General features: G+C 30.0%; 1 protein-coding gene across 4 annotated transcripts; it reads right to left on the reverse strand.

Annotated features, from left to right (window-relative positions):
* Positions 1–542: 542 nt before the first annotated feature.
* LOC130896842 (putative inorganic phosphate cotransporter) lies at positions 543–14,201 on the reverse strand. 4 transcript variants are annotated; one of them, XM_057805178.1, is made up of 9 exons: positions 13,633–13,755; positions 12,517–12,889; positions 9,081–9,217; positions 6,402–6,720; positions 5,852–6,078; positions 5,007–5,156; positions 3,663–3,795; positions 2,023–2,279; positions 543–946 (listed from the first exon to the last, which is right to left on the reverse strand). In XM_057805178.1, exons 2-9 carry the CDS (start codon positions 12,563–12,565, stop codon positions 749–751), a joined length of 1,470 nt encoding a protein of 489 aa, XP_057661161.1. In that variant the 5' UTR covers positions 12,566–12,889; positions 13,633–13,755; the 3' UTR covers positions 543–748. The 4 variants fall into 4 exon arrangements, with proteins under 4 accessions (XP_057661161.1, XP_057661160.1, XP_057661163.1 ...); XM_057805177.1 differs by lacking the exon at positions 13,633–13,755 and adding an exon at positions 12,949–13,280; XM_057805180.1 differs by lacking the exons at positions 12,517–12,889; positions 13,633–13,755 and adding an exon at positions 14,183–14,201.
* Positions 14,202–15,702: the final 1,501 nt, after the last annotated feature.

Here is a 15,702-nt window from a genome sequence, read left to right on the forward strand (position 1 = left end):
GATTGTAGAGATGGGCACAAATATCTGATCGTTATTTTGGTTATTATTTTGATGAATATTTAAAAGTCTTCTATTTCTACGGCGATTTCACTTGTAGTTTCTCTATGGTCTATTATTACAGATTATGAAGTTAATGCAAACTTTCTTCCATATAACGCCATAGGATGAAAATGGATGGATTACGGGTTGCCTACATTTGCGTTCCAGTAACATTTTACTACCTCGCTCGGTTCAAGCAACAGCTCTGCTTTCGAGGGTCACATCGATCACGTTCATAGTAAATCAACATCTCGAAAGGGTTCGTGATAAGCATGCGCATTAAAAATCGATTACCAATTGATTCCGAATAGATTCAATATCGATTCGAGAAACCAACTCGTGTATCTACTGGGTAAGGGTATAGTATTGTAAGGTTGCCGAATGGAATAGGAACAATCAATCGAGTTGCCGTAAATTCTGACGTCATTACTTACTGGCTCGACGATAAGAGGGCGTCGCAGTGAAAGGGTTGAAAAATTGTTGATAATGGTGAAATTAAATCATTTTTCAGTACTCCTTTTATTAAAAACAACAAAAATATAAAAAGACAAGTTTATCGATGGTCTAATTCAAGTTCAACATGCATAAACAGTTCTAAACTAAAAAATTTTCCAAATTATTCAACTTTTTTTTATTTTTCAATTCATTTGGTTAAAAAAATTTTTCTATATATAAATATATCAATAATAATAGAATCACAATGAAAATTTCACGTTTTTGTCTTTTCCATTTGTATTTCTTCAATTTTTGAGGATTTTTCTTCTTTGGTATTATCTAGATCGCTATCATTCACAATATTATTCCAAGGTTGAACCTCACCAGAAGCAAATACGTTGTAAACACAACCGCAAATTATGTAAGTTCCGCTGGCCACCCAAAAAACGAACGACCACAACTGCTTTTGAGTCTAGAACAAATTGAATTTTTCTTACTCATCCTACAACTAAACCAGTTTAACTTTACAATCAATTGTGGAGGATACCCATCTAGAATGATGGAGAAAAGCAATGATATATGGAGATACATTCAAGGATATATAGAGACACACATTCAAGAATATATGGAGACACATTCGAGGATATATGGAGATACATTCAAGGATATATGGAAGCACATTCAAGGATATATGGAGACACATACAAGGATATATGGAGACACACATTCAAGTATATATGGAGACACACATTCAAGGATATATTGAGGCACATTCGAGGATATATGGAGACATATTCAAGGATATATGGAGACACACATTCAAGAATATATGGAGACACATTCGAGGATATATGGAGACACACATTCGAGGATATATGGAGACATATTCAAGGATATATGGAGACACACATTCAAGGATATATGGAGACACACATTCAAGAATATATGGAGACAACATTCAAGGATATATGGAGACACACATTCAAGAATATAAGGAGACAAATTCGAGGATATATGGAGACATATTCAAGGATATATGGAGACACACATTCAAGGATATATGGAGACACACATTCGAGGATATATGAAGACACACATTCAAGAATATATGAAGACACATTCGAGGATATATGGAGACATATTCAAGGATATATGGAGACACACATTCAAGGATATATGGAGACACACATTCGAGGATATATGAAGACACATTCAAGGATATATGGAGACACACATTCAAGGATATATGGAGATACATACAAGGATATATGGAGACACACATTCAAGGATATATGGAGACACATTCGAGGATATATGGAGACATATCAAGGATATATGGAGACACACATTCAAGGATATATGGAGATACATACAAGGATATATGGAGACACACATTCAAGGATATATGGAGACACATTCGAGGATATATGGAGACATATCAAGGATATATGGAGACACACATTCAAGGATATATGGAGATACATACAAGGATATATGGAGACACATCCGAGGATATAATGAAGACACTTAAGGAGAGATGGAACTCACTTCTTTATAACCAGTAATAGACACAGCGGCATCTACCGCCAAAGGAGATATCAGCGAGAATATATTCGAAACTGTATTTGTTATAGACATCAATGTTCCAGCATGAATAGGAGATATATCGATATGGTTTACATTGTAACCAGAGTATATTCCGGAATTAAATCCCACTGCTAACGTTAATAATAATACGGCTACGGTTGCATTTGTATTCCCAACAAACGTTAGTGCAATGAGAGCAGCAGCTGGTATGAATAATCCTAAAAACCAAGAATCTTCTAAACCAAAAATCAAAAAGTTTCATTACGAAAGACTGACAAATCTGATAACTTATAAAAGTTGGTCAAGCAAATTAGATAATAGGCAAATAATATGATTTTCTCAAAATATTAATAATTAAGGGACCACGAAGACTATTTGAATTTGTTTGTAATTTACATTTATATATACTTCTTCATCATTATATTATTGAGTGTTTTATCTTGGGCACGACCGTACCCCCGCCCAGTTGAGCAAAAAAACAGCAGGGCCTTACCATTCTTCTCTCGAAGCAGTTCATGCCATTTTCGACCCTCTATAACTTCGAATTAAACTACAAACTTGTATTTCTAGTAACCAAGTAAAGCTAAAATGTTTTGTGCAAATTTGACAATGTTTTAGTATGGTTCCCTCAAATTCCCCTATTTCTAAGCTTTAATCCAACCATTTCTTTGGACTTCGGACCTTGAATACGGTCCTTGAAGCACCTTGGCCTCCCGGACAACTGTCCTCCATTCTTCTCGATGCTGTACTTTTCTCCGCCAGTTTCGAACGCTTAGTTCTTTTAGGTCCTGGTAGTCTGCAGCCTTCCGGCTTTTGTCGGTATACAATTTTGACTCCTGGACCCTTCGGTGTCGGTTCGACTAGACCAAGCCATCTTAGTCTCGCACTCTTTATCTCTGGCTGGGTTCTACATACAGCGCCATTATTCTTGGTCATGAATTGAGCCATAGATACGCTCAAGTACTTTCCTCACCCAAAAGTTGGGTCTCTAGCAGTCATTGCCCAGGTTTCAGAAGCATAAGTGACAACTGGCTTCAGTACTGTACGATAGATCCTCTCATTTGTGCGTCTGCTGAGTAGGCAGGATCGTTACTCTAAAATAATGCTCAATAAGCTGTAGAATATGCAGAACCGTAGTTGTTCATGGTCTGAAAGTGATTTGCTCTATTATGTATACTTTTGCTGGAAATCCCATATCAATAACAATCGAAAATGTCGAAGTTATCTTCTAGTTGTATTTTATCAAATATGACTTTTCACGAAAACACGAATAGCTGCTTTCCATTTACATCAAAACTCAGATTGAAAGTGAGGTTAAGAACATCACGTTGCCAGATCTTGTTATCAAAATAAGCAAATAAATTTTTGCAAACAGTCATGGATGTGACGTCATTATCTGAGTATAATTGAGTGCCTCAGCGCACTTGAATGTAAATGGGAAGCAGCTAATATCAAGAAAATCAAATTCTTACGTTTTTTGAGGTTAAGATTTATGTCAATCCTCCGATTTCGGCGGTTTAACTTGACAGAAGTTTATATCGACTTGAACTAGTTTTAACTTGTATGATATGAAGGTTATTATATACTATTATACTACTTACCGATACTGTTGAATATTTTTCTACTTTGTCCCAAAGTTACGTATTTTTTGATAATTAGATAATCGGCTATTGGACTAATTAAAAGGCTTAGAATCCAATTGACTAAATAAGGCAACGACGACAGTGTACTATTCTGAAAGTAACGTCAAAATACACCATCTTCAATGACTCAAACATGCGTGCCACCATTTTGAAAAAGACCATGACCATCTGCGTATCTTGGCTGGATTCCAGTTAAAATCGACAACTCCAAAAACAACATAATCTTTTTTATCCTTTAAAAAGCTTTTGAAGATTTGTGGGTATTGATGTTTTAACAGAAACATCAGGAAAATCAAGTCTAAATAATCAAAACCGTAAAGGCCACTTCAATACTACGTCATGTTATTGTAAAAATAAATGGACGTTGACGTTGCAAGGATTTTTAGAGGTTATGTTTTAAAATGGTCATTCAAACAAAGACATGCATTTGGTGAATATCAGATTCAAAATGGTAGCCACAGAACATACTCTAAAAAGAAATGCAAACTAAGTTTTACTCAGTGGAAACTGGAAATCACATGGCGTATTATCGATGCCAGTGTCCTCGATGTTAAAAACGTCAATTTATATCTGTCTTTCAAAAAATATTAAATAAACTAACATTTAGAAGCTTAAATAAGCAATATTGATACCAGAGATAAAGCACTTTGGTAGTAAAATGACTAAAATATATCAATTTAGCAGAGTTGAAATAAAACTTTCCCGAAAATGATTCTCACACAAACGATAATTCGATGTTGAGCATTGATTTTACAAAATTTCGAATATTTCAAATACTTTTGACAACATAACCTATCTTTGTATACGTTAAGATTGGTTATGTCTAAGAATCCAAGCAACGGGAATGTGTAAGTAAATCTTATATTCCACTTTTTATTAGAAAATGCACAGAGTCGAAGAAACAAATGATATTTGCTTTGATTGTAGGTCTCTTTTGTATTAGATTTCATAATAGGTAAAAAATTGTCGTTACAATGAAAATCGAAACGTCAATTATTTACCTGTTATAAAATCTAATGCAAAAGAGACTTAAAATAATTACAAAGACAAATAAATTTCTCTTAAATATCAGTATATGAAAAAATTTTGAAAATATTACAACTTTAGCGATTGAATCATATTCTGAAGGACGTGAAACAATATATTCGATAAGTGAAAACATTTATTGATACGACAAAGTAACAGTAGCCATTTCGAAATTAACTTCCTACCCCTCTGATTCATTTCGTGTGTTATTGGGTATGACGTCATTATGTAGGTGAATTCGATGAATAATTATATACAATTTTGAAAAAATCTTACCGATTTGAGATCGAAATCAAGAATGAGATGCAAATAAGATGGAGTCTCGGTAAGCAGCGTCCAAAACCCAAAGTTTTGACCGCAATGAGACACCAGAATTGCCCAAAATGGCGGCGATAATAATATTGCCTTCCATGGAGTAGGTATAACCTGTAACAAATTTCATATTTATATATATAACTCGCCCATCAAATCAAAAGTCCCTTTATATATATAAGAAATTTTATCTCTTTATGCTAACATCTGGAAAATAATTATAACGTGGCAACGATGTAAAACATCTCATATTATTATGAAAAATATCAACATCTACAATCTTAATAATATTTTTATGTAGAAACATATTATATCAAATATTGCTAATTTCCCTAATTATCAATTCGATCTATTTTAATATTTGGTCGATATTTTATCGAAAGTCCTAGAAGCATATTATTAGATCACCTCTAACTTTGAAACGACATGGAACGTATTTATAAATGTCTCAAAATTAGATAATTATTATTAATTATTATAAACAAATATTATTTTTATTAAATATTTGTTGATTTAGAAAAAGATTACCACTATTATTACATTTTCAACATAAATTCGCTTATTCCAATTTCATTCGATACACAATTAAGTCATTGTAATTGTTAATTTGGAACGGATTCCAATGCAAGTAGAAACTCCGATCTCGTAGTAAATATATTTTCACAGTTTTCTAGCGTCTCGACAGAATTATAGGTTCGTAACTCGAAGTGGAGATGGCGTATAGTTGCATCGTATAGTCGTTAATTTGGATTAACATTATTTTTCAAAAATTCGCTATATTGTTTAATTTTTTTACAATATCTACTTACTTTCTCAGAATCGTCACTGTTGGTAGTAGTATTTTCTTCAATATATCTAACTTCTTCTTCCGTTATTTTACTATGTTTAGAAGGACTGTCTGATCCAAATGCAAACCATAAAAATGTCCATGCCATACCCAAAATTCCGTAGAGGTAAAATACCGCTGGCCAACCAAAACTTGAATTTGATATTAAACCTGCTATCGGCATTGATATTACGTTTCCTAAATTACCACCTAAAATACCAACGATATACCACATTTATTAATCAATGCACGAAATTGTAGTTTCCTGTATATCAACATTACTTAATTTAATGTAACTAGATGTCGCCATTATAAAATAGTTAACCATAGACAAAGAGTAAAGTATTGATTATAGTATTATTTCTTGAAAATATAGATCTAGATGATTATTATATGAATTTATTATTTCTAATAATATTAATAAATTTTATTCTATAAAATAATTATAAGAAATTATCACAAATAGTTTAGAGAAATTTCCACTAGATGACAACATCAGCTAGTTACTACTTTGACATTACAGTTCTCTTTACCTGCGTAAACGAAACTTCCAAATTTCGCTCGATCCTGCAACGCCGTCCAAGAACTTAATAATGAATGTGTACAAGGAAAAAGAAATCCTTGGGATAATCCTGTAACTATCCTACATAATATCACCCCTCCGTAACCCATTTGCCCTCCAATAAGAGGTATCAAAGCACAAAATAGAGATCCTATAAATATCGCTACCCCGAGAAACCATTTGGGCCCGTAATATTTAATTATCTGACCCGCAAATAATTGGAAACAAATGTATCCCCAGAAGAATGAAGATAGTATTATATTTTTGTGCTCTACCCATTCTGGATATGTCTGAAAAACATAACTACATACAAAACGGTCATACATAAAATTTATTTTAATTATAATAATATGCGGAAACTATTCTTTGTTAACGTAAGATGCCACTTCAAATTGATACTATTTAGATATAAAAGTCTTAAGGTTCTAGCTAGTACTTTTTCAAAAGTACGTTTATGTTGCTTCGGTTTCTAATACCTATATGTGTTTGTGTGTTTCCCTGATGATGATAATATATTTAACGAAACGTCGATTCATAAAGTGTTATTTTAATTATGACCAAATATTACGTCACTTTTGAGAACATATAAATGTCATATTGCAAAAAATGAGCTTTTCGGTAATAAATCTAATATTAATTTTGGATTTTGTAGCTTATACACTCGGTATATCGATATTTTTAACAAAAGAGTTTTGCTAAATATATCGATGTTAACCATGTAAATAAAATATAAACAAGTAAAAAGTTAATTTTCTTTTTTAATTACCAATTTGTAAAAGACCGACCTTTGGAATATTAGTCATAACGATTATTTCTATTGAGTTGTCAGACATTTTGACTTGATTCATATGAATATTTTTCTGACGTATTAGTCGTCGACTATTTGATGGTGAACTGGTTCACCAGGTTACAGGGAAACCGTAGAAAACCTGCAACAACTTCCCGATCTCGCTCGATTTATCTTTAATATTAATTCTATGACCAATAATCGACGATGATTTACTAAGCCTATTGGTTAGACAATTCACAACACTACTGCGTATACAAGAATAATAATAGCATATATAGTGGGATTTAATCTAATATTGTGACTACACTGAATTTCTTAATTAGACAAGAAATATTTTCATAATCATATTTTTATTTTATTGTTTATATTTATATGAATATATAATTTCGTAATATAATTTGCTTCTTATTTAAAACGTATATTTCATTATCATTGTGAAAATTAACATATGAGTTAATTTCACTTAATTACGTATAATTAAATGAGTCTACTATTATTGAAAATTATATCAACAGTTAAACATTCCAACAATCTTGAATAATAATGTTCAATAAGCGGTAAAAAATTTACAAAACAACAAAATGAATCGTACGAAATTTTACAAATGGAAAAAATTGGAAATGGGCGAGGTCGATTCAGTTCCTATCAATAAATATACGAATGTGAAACACGCCTTAGATGTAGAGGGGGGGTTTTAAGACGTGTTTCCACGTGCAAGAATTACAGGATGTATTACAGTGTCTTGTTTTTTGATATATGGCCCAATGAATGCTAATTATGTATTACGAGGGTTGGTACTTAAGTTTTGAGATAGACAAATAAAAACAAATGCTTTGTACGCGAACAACTTTTGTTGGATTTCGCTCGATTTGAAAGACATGACATGAATGTGTTTCAAGTATCTGGAAACAACTCAAACAGCATGACAACTCGTTCTAAGTACGTTCAATCGTATGACAACTCGTTCTATCGATCAGCATTAAAAATGTCAAACTTTATGTTGACAATGTCAGTTTTGACATATTCACGTCAATGTTGCCATATCTCAAAGCAAAATATTCTGTGTTATACACGTAGTTATTTGTCTTGTTTTGCTTATAACTTTGAAACTATTGCGATTACAGAAATCTTCTACAGAGATAATTTTTAGTGAATGCGAATATCTTTAGAATGAGGTTTTAAAAGTTAAAATCGGATTACTAGTTTCGGAGATAATTTGTAAAAACCGAAAAATTCGATGTTTTACTTGAAAATTTATAATCGCGTCTTATTTTGACAAAAACGTTTCTCTAACTTAAAGGTACAGGAATATGCCGTGAGTCTCTGGTGTCACTCAAACAAAGGAAACCGAGAAAAACTATTTCTATCGTTTTATTTATATATATAGACTAGTATTTTGGCCTAAAGAGTAATAGAGCTTATAAAAAATAACGTTAAAACGAGATTCTACAGATTTAAACATCTCGTAAATTGTATTTAATTCTATGAAGAGTACTATCTGTGAGGTATATTGAGGTTATGCGCACCTTGCATCGTCAGATTATTATTTATTCAGATTTATGGGGAAATTTATTTCAAAGGATGCGTTAAAAATAATATAATAGGACGATAATTTATTGTATGCAAAAACCTCAAACAAATCCTTGACTGATTGTAATGATTCCAGAATAATCGATTCTGTTACAACTTGAATCGATTTTTCGAAAGCTGGAACATCCCCACTGATTAACGTTAATTTGAATGGATGTTTTACCAGTTTCTTTTCGTCGTGGAGAATAGGAGGAACAGACAGAATATACGATATAAAGAAAATATGCTTTCTTGAAATTTCCCAATACCAGAATGAGTGTTTATACTTACTGGGATACCTTTATGTGGAGGAACTTCAGCTGTCATTGGGAAAATAGCAATACTTAGTATTGATCTGATCCCGTACGCTACATTAACGATAAAAAATAACATTAAATACTGAATGTGTCGAATTCCAAACCATTTTTCTGTAATAAGAATGATAATAATTAATCGCAAATTGAAATACCAACATAATTCAAGGAAAAAATGTTAAATTTCTTAAAGTAATGACGTCACCAATATTTTTTTAAATAGGAAGCTAGGATTATTTTTATATTATTTGATGAAACTACTTTTTGTGTTTTATAAAAAATACAAAAGTACAAAAATCAGAAAAGTTCATAAGTGAGGGAGTGGACTTTAAGAAAATTCGTTGTTGGTAAAGTATATGGTTAAAAGTTGTGAGTGTGAATTGTGCAATTTCGTTGTCTTCATTCGCCCATTGTCTAAAGAACGCCATTTTTCTATTTATTTAAAGAAATTTATGAATTAAATCTCACTATGCCACGCCACTGCATATCGCAAGCTGTCTGGCAGGAATATTTCGAAGAAATTGTGTACATACGCCTTCCGACAGCTTCGGCTAATAGAAATGCATTCATGTTTACGATTCGATTGGTAAGCAGTGGAGATGATAAGTCCACGTGGACTGACGGTTTGTTAGATTTTTACCGAATTTTATGCTGGGAGTAAACATTATTTTTCGTTTCTTAATTTATGAAATATTGATTGTTCCTCGCATAACTGTCTTCAGGAATTGATATTGGGACAACTATAATATTAAGTCGATTGATTTATTCAGTTCCTACTTAAGGGACATTCTGTCTCAAGTTATAACGTAATTATATAATCTAACGACATCTTATAGTGACCACATAAATATTAAAAATCTTCTATGTTTAAATAAAATATATTGACTTGACCATCGCGTAAAAACGCAATGCCATCCAAACTTGATGTAATATACGTTACATATACAGGGTGTCCCACAACGAGTAAAAACTATCTGTATATCGCGGAATAGTTATAGTAAAATGATGAAAATTTCTACGTTTGAGTTTTTGGGTACGATCTTTTTAATTAGAATACTTTCAAAGACGGTAGAACCGGAAGTCGAATGAAACTTTGTTATTTTGAATAGAAAACCTTGTATATCAATACATATTTAAAATCTACGTAAAATTTTATTATAAATTTGTTTAAAAACTTTTTTCGAAAAATTCATACTTTTTGAGTCATTAATTTTTTTGTAAAAAATTTGACAGTCGCATACCCTTATAAATTATTTTTTTACGAGGATACCCTTAAGGATATGGAAATGGTTTCTACTCGGTTGCTTTTATCAAGGTCAGACGTATATGAATCTATGTTGAAAAATTCTTTATTTTATACAGGGTGTATACAAAAAGTGCTCAAAGTTTAACTTCGTAAATATCAAATTTCTTTATTTTTTTTAAATAGAACCACCGGTTTTTTCTATTTTAATGCATTCAGGGGTAAATTAAGGCAAATTCTTGTCTACTTTCCTATACCTAAACCTTACCGTTACCCAGATATTAAATGTTTTCTGTAAATTTTTAGAGATGCAGGTGTGGTCTAAATTTTATTTTGACCTGTTGATACAAACATTAATAAATAAAAAAAGATTAGTAAATACAATTTGATTTGATTTTTTTCACAGACCTTGACAAGATAAAGAAAAATACTTTTTTATTTCTTAGTGTTTGTATCAACGGGTCAAAATAAAATTTAGACCACACCTGCATCTCTAAAAATGTATAAGAAAACATTTAATATCTAGATAACGGTAAGACTTAGGTATAGGACAGTTACATGAATTTGCCTGATTTTTACCCCTGAATGCATTAAAATAGAAAAAACCGGGTGGTTCTATTTAAAAAAATAAAGAAATTTGATATTTATGAAGTTAAACTTTGAACACTTTTTATACACACCCTGTATAAAATGAAAAATTTTTCAACTTAGATTCATATAGGTCTGACCTTGCTAAAAGCAACCGAGTAGAAACCATTTTCATATATTTAAGGGTATCATCGTAAAAAAATAATTTATAAGGGTCTGCGACTGTCAAATTTTTTACAAAAAAATTGATAATTCAAAAAGTATACATTTTTCGAAAAAAGTTTTTAAACAAATGTATACTAAAATTTCACGTAGATTTTAAATATGTATTAACATACAGAGTGATCTATTTAAAATAACAAAGTTGTAGTCGACTTCCGGTAGAACCGGAAGTCGGCCATCTTTGAAAATATATTAGTTAAAAAGATCGTATTCGAAAACCTTAAAGCGTTGAAATTATCATGATTTTACTATAAGTATTTTGCCATATACACATAGTTTTACCTCGCCGTGGGGCATCCCGTATACATTGTCAATATTGAATCAATTAATAAAATTAACTATACGGCAATCCTAAAATAGGTAATAATTTGTATTAAAAATCAATATTAACATTAAACCAATGCTTAGCATGCTCTGAATTAAATATTATTAGAATGAAAGTGGTTTATAGTGTAGAAGGCACTTTCCAGTAAATATGTTATAGATTCGATTTCAATTGGCAAATGATTGTGCATTTTTTACATGGTAAAGTATTGAGCACTTAACTAATAAATACTTTTAAAATTAAAGAAGCGCGCTTACGAATTAAGCAAACGCATTCAAATATGTTTAAGGAAGGAAGATTCAATAATTTTTAAAAATCTAACAGCTCTCTTTTGTAGATTGAAAATTTGCTCGAATAGAATCGCACCAGAAGGGAAGGACATATCATGCGACTCAGTTATAGAGGTGGACAAGTTTAGTTCCTTAAAAACTGTCTTATCACAAAAACAGTAGCTACGTTTCTAGAACAATAACAAATATTAGAATACTAATAAAACAATTGCAAACACGTGCAAAACGGGAGCAAAATTTTCCAGAATTTCAAAAATTTGAATGGAAAAAGTTGTAGGTTCAAATTTCTTACACAAGTAGCTAATATTTTAGAGACTAAATACAACTAACGACCCATATTTAGGTTTAGTTTAATACCTATGTAAAAAAATAAAAAATAAAATTAATCAATATATCGATGTATGAGAATTTTTTTTCTAACATTTTTATTTTTGTGCATACTTTAACTAAATTATTTGCGTATCTATGGGCATGTTTTGAGTTTTCCATTTGCATATTTGGGTTTTCTTTGTTATGATGTTAATTGTAAGACTGTTATTGGAAAAATACCAAGTTTAAATCATGTAGTTTCTACGATAATTTTTTTATATATTATAATTTAATTATTCCCGAGACGCAATGGCCACAAATCCTTATTTTAAGCACATATCGAATTATAGTAATTGTTGTGATTTGATTTTAGATTACCTATTATCTACTGTGTGTTATTTTAAATGTATTACAAGGTGAAATATGTAATAAATACCTTTTACGTTTCGGTTCACAATGAACGTTCTGCTCATGTGAATTTTCATAGTTGCTGAGAACAAACGATAACTCTTTTACCAGGTAACTAGAATGGTATGTTATTATGAATGCGTGAAAATTACATCGAACATATGAAATATTTTCACATTGGCGTACAAGGAATATCCACTTTCAGGAATTAACATTCGATTATTATAATATAATTATTCATAATTGTACATTTGTATCAAGTCATCCTTCATAAAACTAAATTTTCTGACCGATCTTCATGTTTTTCTCCTCGGAATTCCAATATATTTCAAATAACTATTGTCTTATTAAAACCAGCGACGAGTCACATAATACATTGAGGGTATTACTTAATTTCCACCCTGTAAGTTTGCGTGATAAAGTTTTGGAAAAATATCAAAAAAAAAATGTTATGACTTACTAATTTTCATTATCATATTGATTAAACTCCACTTAACACTGTTATATAAGTAACAAATTCACTGAAATATTATTTTTAAAACTAATTCAAAATCTCGTTTCTGCATTGGGACACCTGTGAAGGCTGGAATACTTATCACAGCGTGGTATTATCGATGAAGTTTTTTGTTTCAATTGGTGAAATGTTTCAATGTCGAATTTTTAATTAAATAAAGTTTAATGAAGCGTAATTTTACGATGTAATTATAATTTTAATCAACAGGACAAGTTTTCGGTAGTACATATAAACGTCATTTTTTGGAAAAAAATGTTATTCATTGGATTCTTAATAACTATTTATTGATCAAAAATTGGATTTCAATTTACCCCGTATATTTTTCGATGAAACACATTCCGATGTGAATATATTTCGAATAATTGCTACTACTACGAATGATGATCATTCAATGTCACTCGATCTATTTTTTTAATTACTAATAATTCGAATGGAATCGATTAAGCACGATTGCACAATATATAGGAATTGGTTTCGCATTTTGAGGTTATATTTGCCCGAATTATTATCATCTGTTCCAAATTGATTTCAACAATTATTTTTGCTCTTAAAATCAAAGTTCATGCATTTCAAATAAACATTCAAATGTTTTCCCTGTATATTATAATGAATAATCATGTTAATACTCACTTGGTTTTTCTCTACTTTCAACCACTTTCAAACTATGCATTTTCAAGTTAATAAATTTTCTCAATACACTTATCTGGTATCACTTTCTTAAATCATGCAAATAAGAACAAAATTGGCAAATGAAACGTGTTTTATTAGTTGAATACGGATTGATAATAATTAATTTGTGAATAAGAAATTTATTACATTCGAATTTATGTGTGTTGATAACCTTTTTCGGGGGTCAGGACACTTGCCAAATTATTTTTATGTTAGAACGTTCTTCAGTACCTAATATAGCCTTATTTATTTAACAAATACGTATATAGTAGCTCTTTATAGATGAGGATAGCAAATTAATGAAAAATAACTAGTTAGGTAGCTTTTTTAAAATATGTTTTAGAATATATTTCGATATTAATAACACAAAATACTCTCAAATTTGAAATTTAATTTTATTTTAGGGTAATACGTAATGCTAACTAAAAAAGCAAAACAATATTCACGTTTTTGCTCAAAATTACATATTTCTGATTCATATTGTCGCAGAAACAATAAATTTTATACTTACTTCAGTGAAATGTACAACTATTTTTAATAGTAATATAACTCTTCAATTACTTTTAATACTTATCGAAATGTATTAATAAAACTTAAAATGTTAAAAATATATATTTTCTAATAAAATATAGCAAACAAAAAACGTTAATTGAATTATTAAATATTATAAAATGTTAGTATTGTTTATATCCAGCATCCATCTTGGTAAACATAATTTTTTCTCAAAACTTCACTAAACATAATTTACGGCATAATTCTATTATGATATTTATATACAAAATTTAAAATAAAATTTCCATTGAACAATTATTTTTTTATTCGTTTATCTATGCTGACATATAATGCTGAAATATAAAATTAAATTGACAGTCATTTGCAACATCTGCCCCTAAATGTCGGCAATACTTTATACAATTTGAACATTTGTTGTATCAGTAAGTTCAGTGACTATGTTAATGTTTACAATCAAAGATAATAATTTTCTAATAAATATTAATTAGGAATACAACTATTAGCATATGATAGAATTATTATAGAAACTATATAATCAAGTTCGTTTTGAAAGTTTGAATTTAATATTAACTCTATGGTTTTAATGCGCTTTTTCTATGTCGAGTTGAATCTAAATACTGGCAACACATTATACTGCTATTTTAAAAGGAAATCAAGTTGGCAACAATGACTGGTTTTCTGATAAGTTTAAAGATTCATATTTGTGCAGTTTATCATTTGTTCCTTTTTCTAAATAGATTTAGCGATTATTTGTTTAGTGAAATTGAAAACAATACTCTGGAATAAATGTTACAACGTGAGTTCATTAATGTAACGCATTTATTTCCTTACATTCATACAGTTTAGAAACTTTTTAGAAGATAACTGCTGGATACAAACAGTACTGAGTTAAGGAATAGTATTCAATCCTTCATTATAAATTATATATATTTCACATTTAAAGTTTTGTTTTCGCCTTTTAATAAATATGTAGTTACGTTTTTCGTTGAGGTCATAATTGTATAAAAATTTATTAGGTTGAATTTCTATATGTTTAAATATTTTTAAAAAATTGGTAATTATTAGTAGTTGTGCTAAAAAAATTAATACACTAATATTTCTTTGTAGCTAGAAAATGTTTTTACTACTTAATGTTTCAATATTTTAATTTAGACATGGGTAATGTGTGGTAGTTAGACTAAGAAAAATTACCACATTAACATTTTATTTAAGCAATAATGAAATTTATAGTAGGAAAATGTTTTGTTCAATATTCTTATTTAAATATAGGTAGTTTGTGGTAGTTACACTAAGAAAAAGTAAGACATTAAGATTTCTTCAAAACAAAATTTAAATTTTGAGTCAAAAAACGTTTTACTTAATAATTTCATTTATATTTAGGTAATCTGGGGTAGTTCACTGAGAAAAAATAAGACATTAATATTTCTTTGAAGCTAAAGTCAAATTTGGTGAAAAAATTAATATTCAAAGTGGGTTCTCTTCTTTCTCATTTTGTTTATTGTATGAATGAGTGAATGT

The sequence above is a fragment of the Diorhabda carinulata genome, chromosome 7, assembly GCF_026250575.1.
Source record: "Diorhabda carinulata isolate Delta chromosome 7, icDioCari1.1, whole genome shotgun sequence".
NCBI classification, from domain to species: domain Eukaryota; kingdom Metazoa; phylum Arthropoda; class Insecta; order Coleoptera; family Chrysomelidae; genus Diorhabda; species Diorhabda carinulata.

What these genes read in the sequence shown, in the direction of transcription:
- LOC130896842 (XM_057805178.1), bottom strand. Translation starts at nt 12,565, where the DNA reads ATGAAAATTCACATGAGCAGAACGTTCATTGTGAACCGAAACGTAAAA. An exon ending in TTGATTTCGATCTCAAATCG is followed by an intron (nt 3,796 to 5,006) that starts GTAAGATTTTTT and finishes CGTTACTTTCAG; the next exon opens with AATAGTACACTGTCGTCGTT. An exon ending in CTATTACTGGTTATAAAGAA is followed by an intron (nt 947 to 2,022) that starts GTGAGTTCCATC and finishes AATTTGTTCTAG; the next exon opens with ACTCAAAAGCAGTTGTGGTC.